The 12,910-nt window shown below is 39.4% G+C and overlaps 1 protein-coding gene across 1 annotated transcript; it reads left to right on the top strand.

The window, feature by feature from the left end:
* Positions 11,196 to 12,677, top strand: LOC107610978 (zinc finger MYM-type protein 1-like). Its single transcript, XM_016312951.1, has one exon. It carries the CDS (start codon positions 11,196 to 11,198, stop codon positions 12,675 to 12,677), a length of 1,482 nt encoding a protein of 493 aa, XP_016168437.1.

The raw sequence follows: 12,910 nt of genomic DNA, 5'->3' as shown, positions 1-12,910 counted from the left end.
AGTTGAAGGTAATAAAGATCTTAGGATAAGGTACACTCTTTTTCCTGAAAAGGTTTTTTAATGAGGTGCCAAGCCAAGATCTACAAATTGCCCGACTTAGAGGGATAAAACTCCCACATGTATATATCTGCATTTTCTTTTGAATAAAGTTTTTAGATTTTCTACAAATTCTCAAGACGCATTAGTCTGAAACGCTAAAAAATTCATCGCCCGATTATAAAGCTACAAGATCGGTAGAAAGTGAAGATCAAATTCACCGTCCACAATAAAGACCAAAGAAGATGAAAACCAAATTTATCAAAAGGTCGACCAAACAAGGATCAAACCTAACTTCGACAAAATCGGCAAAGATGAAAAAGCGACGAAAATAGAATAATGCAAGAAGTTATCGAAAGTGATCCATAGAAAGGACCTGACGAGGTCTTAATAAAATGGGTTGCTAAAAATAACTTAAAAGACAGGCCGACATAAAGAAGTCGGACCAGTCGACCACAATAACCAAAGTTATAAAAAGTCAATCCCTGGAAAAAGGCCTAGCCAGCCCTAAAAAAGAGGATTACTAGAAATAACTTAGAAGAGACCGACATGATGAAGTCGGCCTCCCACAAACAAGTTATAAAAAGCAATCCCTAAAAGAGACCTGACAAAGGTCCGAAAAGAGGATTACTAGAAATAACTTAGAAGAGACTGACATGATGAAGTCGGCCTCCCACAAACAAGTTATAAAAAGTTATCCCTAAAAGAGACCTGACAAAGGTCCAAAAAGAGGATTACTAGAAATAACTTAGAAGAGATCGACATGATGAAGTCGGCCTCCCACAAACAAGTTATAAAAAGTAATCCCTAAAAGAGACCTGACAAAGGTCCAAAAAGAGGATTACTAGAAATAACTTAGAAGAGACCGACATGATGAAGTCGGCCTCCCACAAATAAGTCATAAAAAGTAATACCTAAAAGAGACCTGACAAAGGTCCAAAAAGAGGATTACTAGAAATAACTTAGAAGAGACCGACATGATGAAGTCGGCCTCCCACAAACAAGTTATAAAAAGTTATCCCTAAAAGAGACCTAACAAAGGTCCAAAATGAGGATTGCTAGAAATAACTTAGAAGAGACCAACATGATGAAGTCGGCCTCCCACAAACAAGTTATAAAAAGTAATCCCTAAAAGAGACCTGACAAAGGTCCAAAAAGAGGACTACTAGAAATAACTTAGGAGGGACCAACGTAAAGAAGTCGGCCCAAAAACCTTAACGTTATAAAAAGTAATTCCTAACAAAGGTCCAAACAAAACGGATTACTAGAAATAACTTCAGGCAGAAATGAGGAAGTCGACATACAAAGTTGGACCCCAACATCCACGACCTCAAAAGAATCAAGCCACAAGTATAAAAATACAAAGGCAATCAAAAGAGGTCGGACAACAAGGCTCCAACACTCCCAAAAACATAAAAAGGTACCAGACAGATGCAGACAAACATGTAATGAAAAGTACAAGTTATAATAATAACAAACCCAAGAGGCTACCAAAAGTCAGCCCCAAGAGCTTGAGAAACTACTTTGTTTTTCAAAATAAAGTTACTAAAAAAGCAACTAAAAGAGTATCAAGAAGTCAGAACAAAATATAAAAAGTTCAAAGCCCACAAGCTGGGCTATATACAAAACATAATCATAGAGGATCCAAAGAGTTCCCAGTCGCAGTATCACGAGGTGAAGGAGGACGAATCTGAAAAGGCACCGCATCTACCGTCCCATCATCTCGGTTCAGGACCTGACAATCAGGATCCAAATCGAGATGACCAACCTCAGCAGCAGGAGTTGAAGAAGTCGGTGCAGCAGAAACTTTGGCAGCAGGTACAGGAAGAGGCTCGACATCGTCATCATCATCAAGATCATCAGGGACAATTTTACCATCCTTCACAATGTTGTCCAAGCTGAATAAAGTAAGGTCGAGCTCGGGCGCAAGAACTCGAACCTGCTCCTTCAAATTCTCATAAGCAGCATTAACAATGCCTACAAGATGACCTTGAAGCTCGGCATAATCAGCTCGGACAGACTCCAAACTCTCCCTGAGATCCATCATCTCCCTGTAAGTGGTGACGTAGCTCTCCTTATGCTTCAATGCTATATCCTCAGCCAACTTTGTAGAAGCCGCCAAAGCAATAGCTCTAGACTTCTCACCCTCCAACTCTTTCTCCAACTTAGCCATTTTTACATCAAGCTCTTCCTTCAAACCCTTCATTCGATCGAACTCTGATTTGGCCTCCTCCATGAAGGCCTTCGTTGCATGGATAGGAAGATCCTGGGTAGTTCGGTACAGAGCCGGCATATGTGCCATTTTAATACTACTACGGCTAATAAAGTCCAAGTGACGAAGAAAAAAAACATCGTCAGTAGGAATGACACCATAGGGACCGATCTGCTGGTTGACAAACCCAACAGCGTCAAATTCAGGAGCATCTAGATTGAAGAGCTCAACGGTCCGAGGTCTTTTCGAAGGAGGAACGGCCATAGGAGAAGAGACAGCAGTAGAAGCCTGGGGAGGATCGAGCACATGGACCCGAGGGGTAGGAATCATCCTCCTCGGTCCAGGAGAAATTGGCACCGGCTATTTGGGAGGAACACGAGAAGACCCTTCCTCGGCCACTCTGGCCGAGATATTTTGGGCCGCAGTAGCCTTCCTCGTCTTTTTAAAGGCTTTCATAGACTTATTATTCTTGGCCATCTCTGAAAAACAGAATCAACCATAGAAGCAGATTACAAACTGGAAAAAGAAGGAAGCAAAGTAAAAACAGAGCAAAATATATTGATCAATACCCAGCGCAGTTCGGACGAGAGATGGATCCCCCAAAAACTTCTTGGTATCAAGATGGGGAGATTCCCCCAAATATCCCCCAAGACATTTACAAAAGATTGCTCGACCTCGTCAAGCATCTCCCACGTGTATCGAGACACTACCACTTTCTTTTGCCAACACAAGGGGAAGGCAGGCTCATTATTTGCTTCTAAAAAAACGGTCGAGCTCCCTCAACAGCTCGGACCTTAAAAAAGTAATTCTTAAAATCCCTAAAGGACTCATCATACATAGCAAAAACTTTATGTCCCTGGGCAGACCTAAAAGAAACCCAAGAAGCTTTCTTTTTGGCAGTCCCAGGCTTGGTTAAAACAAAGAGATATAGAAAGAGAGTCTAAGAAGGTGTAACGTCCAACTCTTGGAAAAGCAACTGAAAGATCTTGATAAAACCCCAGGAGTTCGGATGGAGCTGGGATGGAGCTACGTTACATGACCATCACAAATCAGTCTTAAAGGAAGTGAAAGGAAAAGTAATATTCAATTGGCTGAAAAATAGTCATAAGCATAAAAGAAAGGGCGCTCTCCCCGTGTCAGAGCAGGAAAGCAAACCCTCTCCTCAGAATCAGGCGCCACTAATTCATAGTTCTTTTCCTGATCTCTACTCTTACAAAGACGGTGATGTTTCCTAAGTTCCATACAAAACTCAGCATTCACCACAGAAATACACATTAACACAAGGGAGTCCAACCAGTCGGACATCCCCTCAGGAACCTTAGAAGACGTCTCAAAAATATTTTTACGAGAAGACATGGCCAACTAGCCCTACAAACAAGAAAATAAAATGGATTACTAACCAAAAACAGCTCGGGTGAAATCAGAACAACTCGGACAAACATGACACAGAGCAATACAAATAGCAAAAGGAAAATCCCAAGACACACACCAAGGTCCAGTGGCATCCTTTGGAGGCAAAGACAAAATAAGGAAGACTCAGGAAAGGGCTATGAAGCTACACCCCAAAACTTTCAGCAAAGAAAATCCCTTCCAGACAAACAACAACACGAGAAGAAAATCAAAGCTACCCTAACAAGACGAATCTTCTTTCAGAATGGACCATTTTGGATATATTCTATAATGGTCTATCTGAACTATCAAAGATGTCATTGGACCATTCTGCAGGTGGATCCATTCACCTAAAGAAAATGCCTGCAGAAGCTCAAGAACTCATTGACATGGTTGCTAATAACCAGTTCATGTACACTTCTGAGAGGAATCCTATAAGTAATGGGACGCCTCAGAAGAAGGGAGTTCTTGAAATTGATACTCTGAATGCCATATTGGCTCAGAACAAAATATTGACTCAGCAAGTCAATATGATTTCTCAGGGTCTAAATGGAATGCAAGCTGCATCCAACAGTACTCAAGAGGCATCTTTTGAAGAAGAAGCTTATGATCCTGAGAATCTTGCAATAGCAGAGGTGAATTACATGGGTGAACCCTATGGAAACACCTATAATCCCTCATGGAGAAATCACCCAAATCTCTCGTGGAAGGATCAACAAAAGCCTCAACAAGGCTTTAATAATGGTGGAAGAAACAGGTTTAGCAATAGCAAGCCTTTTCCATCATCCACTTAGCAACAGACAGAGAATTCTGAGCAGATTCCATCTAGCTTAGCAAATATAGTCTCTGATCTATCTAAGGCCACTGTGAGTTTCATGAATAAAATAAGGTCTTCCATTAGAAATTTGGAAGCACAAGTGGGCCAGCTGAGTAAAGGAATCACTGAAACCCCTCCTAGTACTCTCCCAAGCAATACAGAAGAGAATCCAAAGAGAGAGTGCAAGGCCATTGATATAACAATCATGGCCGAACCTACAGGGGAGGAAGAGGACGTGAATCCCAGTGAGGAAGACCTCCTGGGACGTCCAGTGATCAACAAGGAGTTTCCCTTTGAGGAACCAAAGGACTCTGAGGCTCATCTGGAGACCATAGAGATTCCATTGAACCTCTTTGTGCCATTCATGAGCTCTGATGAGTATTCTTCTTCTGAAGAGAATGAGGATGTTACTGAAGAGCAAGTTGCCAAGTACTTTGGTGCAATCATGAAGCTAAATGCCAAATTATTTGGTAATGAGACTTGGGAAGATGAACCTCCCTTGCTCATCAATGAACTGAGTGATCTGGATTAACTGACATTACCTTAGAAGAAACAAGATCCTGGAAAATTCTTAATACCTTGTACCATAGGCACCATGACCTTTGAGAAGGCTCTATGTGACCTTGGGTCAGGGATAAACCTCATGCCACTCTCTGTAATGGAGAAACTAGGAATCTTTGAGGTACAGGCTGCCAATTTCTCATTAGAGATGGCAGACAAATCTATGAAAATGGCTTATGGACTAGTAGAGGACGTGTTAGTAAAGGTTAAAGGCCTTTACATCCCTGCTGATTTCATAATCCTAGACACTGGGAAGGATGAGGATAAATCCGTCATCCTTGGAAGACCCTTCCTAGCCACAGCAAGAGCTGTGATTGATGTAGACAGAGGAGAATTGATCCTTCAACTGAATGAGGACAACCTTGTGTTTAAAACTCAAGAATCTCCTTCTGTAACAATGGAGAGGAAGCATAGAAAGCTTCTCTCAGTACAGAGTCAACTAAAGCCCCCACAGTCAAACTCTAAGTTTGGTGTTGGGAGGCCTCAGCCAAACTCTAAGTTTGGTGTTGAACTCCCATATCCAAACTCTAAGTTTGGTGTTGGGAGTCTATAAAATTGACCTGATCACCTGTGTGGCTCCATGAGAGCCCACTGTCAAGCTATTGACATTAAAGAAGTGCTTGTTGGGAGGTAACCCAATTTTTATTTATCTAATTTTATTTTTATTTTTATTGTTCTTTCATGTTTTATTAGGATCATGATCATGTGGAGTCACAAAATAAATACAAAAATTAAAAACAGAATACATCAGAAGAAAAATCACACCCTGGAGGAAGGACTTACTGGCGTTTAAACGCCAGTAAGGAGTATCTGGCTGGCGTTCAACGCCAGAACAGAGCATGGATCTAGCGTTGAACGCCAGAAACAAGCAACATCCTGGCGTTCAAACGCCAGGAATGCACCCTGAGAAGAGCTGGCGCTGAACGCTAGAAACAAGCATAGAACTGGCGTTCAACGCCAGAAACATGTTGCATCTAGGTGTTGAACGCCTAGAACAAGCATCAATTCAGTGTTTAAATGCCAGAATTGCATGAAAAGGTGTTTTACATGCCTAATTGGTGCAGGGATGCAAATTCTTGACACCTCAGGATCTGTGGATCCCACATGATCATCTCAGCATCTGTGGACCCCACAGGATCCCCACCTACCTTCAAAATTCAAAATCACTTTCCCACCCAAAACCCACCCCATATGGCCGAACCTACTCCCTCTCCCCTCACTATATAAACACCTCAATCCCTCTTTCATTTTCACACAACACAACCCTGTCTTCTTTACGTTGGCCGAATACACCCCTCTCCCTCTCCTCCATATTTTCTCTTCTTCTTCTTCTTTTCTTTATTCTCTTGCTCGAGGGCGAGCAATATTCTAAGTTTGGTGTGGTAAAAGCATAAGCTTTTTGTTTTTCCATTACCATTGATGGCACCTAAGACCGGAGAAATCTCTAGAAAAGGGAAAGGGAAGACAAAAGCTTCCACCTCCGAGTCATGGGAGATGGAAAGATTCATCTCCAAAGCCCATCAAGACCACTTCTATGATGTTGTGGCCAAGAAGAAGGTGATCCCCGAGGTCTCTTTCAAGCTCAAGAAAAATGAGTATCTGGAGATCCGACATGAGATCCAAAGAAGAGGTTGGGAAGTCCTAACCAACCCCATTCAACAAGTCGGAATCCTAATGGTTCAAGAGTTCTATGCCAATGCATGGATCACTAGGAACCATGATCAAAGTAAGAACCCGAACCCAAAGAATTATCTTACCATGGTTCGGGGGAATTACTTAGATTTTAGTCCGGAAAATGTAAGACTGGCGTTCAACTTGCCAATGATGGAAGAGAACGCATGCCCCTACACAAGAAGAGTCAACTTTGATCAAAGGTTGGACCAAGTCCTCATGGACATATGTGTGGAAGGAGCTCAATGGAAGATTGATTCAAAAGGCAAACCGGTTCAACTGAGAAGATTGGACCTTAAGCCTGTAGCTAGAGGATGGTTAGAGTTCATTCAACGCTCAATCATTCCCACTAGCAACCGGTCTGAAGTTACTGTAGACCGGGCCATCATGATCCATAGTATCATGATTGGGGAGGAAGTAGAAGTTCATGAGATTATACCTCAAAAACTCTACAAGGTGGCTGACAAGTCCTCCACTGTGGTAAGGTTAGCCTTTCCTCACCTCATTTGCCATCTATGCAATTCGGCTGGGATTGACATAGAGGGAGATATCCTCATTGATGAGGACAAGCCCATCACTAAGAAAAGGATGGAGCCAACAAGAGAGCCTATTCATGGATCTCAAGGGACGCATGAAGAAGTTCATTACCAAGAAATCCCTGAGATGCCTCAAGGGATGCACTTTCCTCCACAGAATTTTTGGGAGCAAATCAACACCTCCCTAGGAGAACTAAGTTCCAACATGGGACAACTAAGGGTGGAACATCAAGGGCACTCCATCATCCTTCATGAAATTAGAGAAGATCAAAGAGCAATGAGGGAGGAGTAACAAAGACAAGGAAGAGACATAGAAGAGCTCAAGGACATTATTAGTTCCTCAAGAAGGAAACGCCACCATCACTAAAGCAGTGAACATATTTAACATTCATAAACAGTGAATACATATTTAACATATTTTTTGACATATTTAACAGTGAATACAAAAGCTTGCAGAAAAAAATAGCGAAAAAAAAAAGAAAAAGAAAAAGCAAGCAGAAAAAGCCAAAAGCTCTTTAAACCAAAAGGCAAGAGCAAAAAGCCAGTAGCCCTTAAAATCAAAAGGCAAGGGTAATAAAAAAGATCCAAGGTTTTGAGCATCAGTGGATAGGAGGGCCTAAAGGAATAAAATCCTGGCCTAAGCGGCTAAACCAAGCTGTCCCTAACCATGTGCTTGTGGCGTGAAGGGGTCAAGTGAAAACTTGAGACTGAGCGGTTAAAGTCAAGGTCCAAAGCAAAAAAAAAAGAGTGTGCTTAAGAACCCTAGACACCTCTAATTGGGGACTTTAGCAAAGCTGAGTCACAATCTGAAAAGGTTCACCCAGTTATGTGTCTGTGGCATTTATGTATCCGATGGTAATATTGGAAAACAAAGTGCTTAGGGCCACGGCCAAGACTCATAAAGTAGTTGTGTTCAAGAATCAACATACTGAACTAGGAGAATCAATAACACTATCTAAACTCTGAGTTCCTATAGATGCCAATCATTCTGAACTTCAATGGATAAAGTGAGATGTCAAAACTATTCAAGAGGCAAAAAGCTACAAGTCCCGCTCATCTTATTGGAGCTATGTTTCATTGATATTTTGGAATTTATAGTATATTTTCTTATTTTTATCCTATTTGATTTTCAGTTGCTTGGGGACAAGCAACAATTTAAGTTTGGTGTTGTGATGAGCGGATAATTTATACGCTTTTCGGCATTGTTTTTACATAGTTTTCAGTATGATTTAGTTAGTTTTAGTATATTTTTTTAGTTTTTAATTAAAATTCACATTTCTAGACTTTACTATGAGTTTTTGTGTTTTTCTATGATTTCAGGTATTTTCTGGCTGAAATTGAGGGACCTGAGCAAAAATCAGATTCAGAGGTTGAAGAAGGATTGCAGATGCTGTTGGATTCTGACCTCCCTGCACTCAAAGTGGATTTTCTGGAGCTACAGAACTCCAAATGGCGCGCTTTCAATTGCCTTGGAAAGTAGACATCCAGGGCTTTCCAGAAATATATAATAGTCCATACTTTTCTCGAGTTTAGATGATGCAAACTGGCGTTGAACGCCAGTTCCATGTTGCAGTCTGGCGTTCAGCGCCAGAAACAAGTTGCAAAGTGGAGTTCAACGCCAGAAACACGTTACAAACTGGCGTTCAACTCCAAGAAAGACCTCTCTACATGTAAACTTCAAGCTCAGCCCAAGCACACACCAAGTGGGCCCCAGAAGTGGATTTCTGCATCATTTACTCATTTCTGTAAACCCTAGTAACTAGTTTAGTATAAATAGGACTTTTTACTATTGTATTTAAATTATCTTTGATTAGTTTTATGCTATCTTAGACCTTTAGGGGGGCTGGCCATTCGGTCATGCCTGAACCTTCATCACTTATGTATTTTCAACGGTAGAGTTTCTACACACCATAGATTAAGGTGTGGAGCTCTGCTGTTCCTCATGAATTAATACAAAGTACTACTATTTTTCTTTTCAATTCAACTTATTCCGCTTCTAAGATATTCATTCGTACTTCAACATGAATGTGATGATCGTGACACTCATCATCATTCCCTATGAACGTGTGCCTGACAACCACTTTCGTTCTACCTTCGATTGAATGAGTATCTCTTGGATTTCTTAATCAGAATCTTCGTGGTATAAGTTAGAACCCATGGATGGCCATCCTTGAGATCCGGAAAGTCTAAACCTTGTCTGTGGTATTTCGAGTAGGATCCGGGAAGGGATGGCTGTGACGAGCTTCAAACTCGCGAGTGCTGGGCGTAGTAACAGACGCAAAAGGATGGTGAATCCTATTCCAGTATGATCGAGAACCTCCAGATGATTAGCCATGCAGTGAAAGCGCATCGGACCATTTTCATAGAGAGGACGGGATGTAGCCACTGACAACGGTGATGCCCAATATACAGCTTGCCATGGAAAGGAGTAGGATTGATTGGATGAAGATAGCAGGAAAACAAAGGTTCAGAGGAACGAAAGCATCTCTATACACTTATCTGAAATTCTCACCAATGAATTACATAAGTACCACTATCCTATTTTATATTTTATTTATCTTTTACTTATCAGTTCATAAAATCAGTTGAATCCGCCTGACTGAGATTCACAAGGTGACCATAGCTTGCTTCATACCGACAATCTCTGTGGGATCGACCCTTACTCATGTAAGGTTTATTACTTGGACGACCCAGTGCACTTGCTGGTTAGTTGTACGAAGTTGTGAAACAAAATTAAGAATATGAACGTGCGTATGAAGTTTTTAGCGCCGTTACGAAGGAAGTAAAGATCACGATTTCGCACACCAGTGACCCAGGTCCTTGTATAGTTAATTGTACTATTGGTGGTGTGATAATTTCTGAATGCATGTGTGATCTAGGAGCATGCGTAAGTATAATGAAATGGGGAATACAATGAAAACAATCTGACATCGTTATAATTAATCTTAAAAATAAATGAAAACTATTTGGTTATTCTTATTAAAGGCTTGTAAGTGGGGTTAATGAATTTTGAGCAAAAGTATATAAAACTTCGGCAAGAAATTGTACAATGATGAGATAATAAAACTTTTCAAAATATGCCTGGATAACTTCACCTAAGGACTCAAATATTTACTTAAGACCTTATCCAATGAAATCTTCTTAGCAAACAATTAAAAATAAAAAAAATAGAGAGCTGAGCACATGACTAGAACCAGTGACAAGTATTCCATATTAACAGTAAACTTACGGATACGACATTCGTAACAAACATTCATCTATTCATTGCATAAAAGTCCCAACAAAAATTGTGACAATCAAACTTCATTTCAACTCATTTTTAAGGTTTCTAATTATACTTATCCAGCTCTCATCACTTAAGTCACAATTTTATTAAGCAGGGAGCAGAATAGACTAATTGAAATTGAGGGAAAAGTTTGAAGGTGACTCGGCAACAGATGGAGGGACAAGCCAGATATTTGCTTGGAATCAGGGACGGATGTATGGGGGGGCAAGTGGAGGCCTGGGCCCCCCAGCTTTAAAAAAAAATAGCTAGTAGTTAAAAACTTAACCCAACCCAAATAAAACAAAATAGCTTTTAAATCCCTAAAATTATACCCCTTTCTTCACGTTTTCTAATTCTCTTGTTTTCTCACTATTCATGCTTTTCGGCGCTCACTAAGTCACAATCACATATTCACAGTGTCACTGCCATAGTGCCATTCCCAGGGTAAGTAGCTAATGCTATTTTTAATCATATATAATATATTCATATCAATTAAAGCAAGGACGCAAGGTATTCATTTTATTTTTGAGATTTATTTTCTCTTTTTTTTATTTTATTTTTTTAATGAAATTGATAGTAATTTAGTAAAAAAAATTATTATTATTGATATTTAATTAATAAAAAATACTTAAATTTTGTTTATTCATGTAAGCATATAATTATTTGAATTATTTTTTTTCAGGTAAAAAGAAATTAGAACATTTTATGATGAAAAAGCAAAGTAAAATTAATGCAATTTTTAGGAGAAAAGCTACTAATAATGTTGGAGTTCAAATAAGTCAACTCTCTAATCTTATTTCACAAGAAGTTCAAGTAAGAGAACTCTCTAATCTTACTCAAACTACACATCAACATGAAACCAAAGTACCAAGATTAGAAAGAGATGTTGATATCTCTTTACTAGAAAGGTATCCAGGAAAGCAACGTCCAATTTGGCAGTATAATTTCAATGAACGTGACAAGATTCGTAGAGCATACATAATAGATGGGCCATACCAACCAACAAATATTAGCTATCCAGCTTCTGGTAATAACAATCACCGTCGATATTTTCAATCTTCTTGGTTTAAGAAATTTCCAAGTTGGTTAGAATATTCACCAGAAAAAGATGTTGTTTATTGTTTGCCTTGCTACTTGTTTGGTAAACATTATGGTGCTCGCAATGATGGAAAAAATACATTTTCAGAATTAGGATTTAGTAATTGGAAGAAAGTAAACAATGGGGTGAATTGTGCATTTGTATGTCACGAGGGTTCTATTCCTAATTCTCCCCATAATTTATGTGTGAAATCTTATGATGATTTAATGGCTCAATCTAAGCATATAAACAAAGTTCTTGATAGGCATAGTGATGAAACTATTGCAAATAACCGTTTAAGGTTGAAGACATCTATTAATGCTATTCGATGGCTTTCATTTCAAGCATGTGCATTTAGAGGTGATGATGAAAGTCCTGGATCTTTGAATAGGGGAAATTTTATTGAGTTAATTAAGCTTTTAGCTTCCTGTAATCAGAATGTTAACAATGTTGTTCTTGAAAATGCTCCTGGAAATGCTCAATATATATCTCCCAGTGTTCAGAAAGATATATTGCATATCTTTGCTAGAAAAGTGCGTGCAACAATTCGAGAAGAAATTGGTGATTCTAAATTTTGTATAATTATTGATGAAGCAAGAGATGAATCAAAGCGAGAACAAATGTCTGTGGTTTTGAGATTTGTAGACAAGCACGGTTGTGTTCAAGAAAGATTTTTTGATCTTATACATGTTTCTGATACATGTTCTTTGACATTGAAAACAGAAATTTCATCAGTTCTTTCTCGTCATAATCTTGATGTCCAAAATCTTAGGGGACAAGGGTACGATGGAGCTAGTAATATGCGTGGTGAATGGAATGGATTGCAAGCTCTATTTTTGAAAGATTGTCCTTTTGCTTATTACATTCATTGTCTTGCTCATCGATTACAATTAGCACTTGTTTCTGCAGCCAAAGAAGTTTGTTATGTTCATCAATTCTTTTCAAAACTTACACTAATTGTGAATATTGTGACTGTTTCTCCTAAACGTCATGATCAGTTAAGGGTTGCTCAAGCAAATAATGTTACAAAATTAATTGCCAATGATCAAATTGTGATAGGTAGTGGACTTAATCAAATTGGTACTTTGCAAAGAGCTGGAGATACTAGATAGGGTCTCATTTGAATTCTGTACGTAGCTTGTTATGTATGTTTGATGCTACTTGTGAAGTCCTTAAAAAAAGCACCGAAGAAGGTAATTTCTCCACTTGTGGTGATGCTAGTGCTGCTTATGATGCTATCACATCCTTTGAATTTGTCTTTGTTTTGCATTTGATGAGAAATATTTTGAAAGTTAGTCATGATCTTTGTCAAGCTTTGCAACGAAAAAATCAAGTTAGGAGGCTT

Source organism: Arachis ipaensis, chromosome B01, assembly GCF_000816755.2.
Source record: "Arachis ipaensis cultivar K30076 chromosome B01, Araip1.1, whole genome shotgun sequence".
NCBI classification, from domain to species: Eukaryota; Viridiplantae; Streptophyta; class Magnoliopsida; order Fabales; family Fabaceae; genus Arachis; species Arachis ipaensis.
The sequence above is the reverse complement of the archived record's forward strand: the minus strand, read 5'-3'. Positions and strand labels throughout refer to the sequence as shown.

What these genes read in the sequence shown, in the direction of transcription:
- LOC107610978 (XM_016312951.1), top strand. Translation starts at nt 11,196, where the DNA reads ATGAAAAAGCAAAGTAAAATTAATGCAATTTTTAGGAGAAAAGCTACT.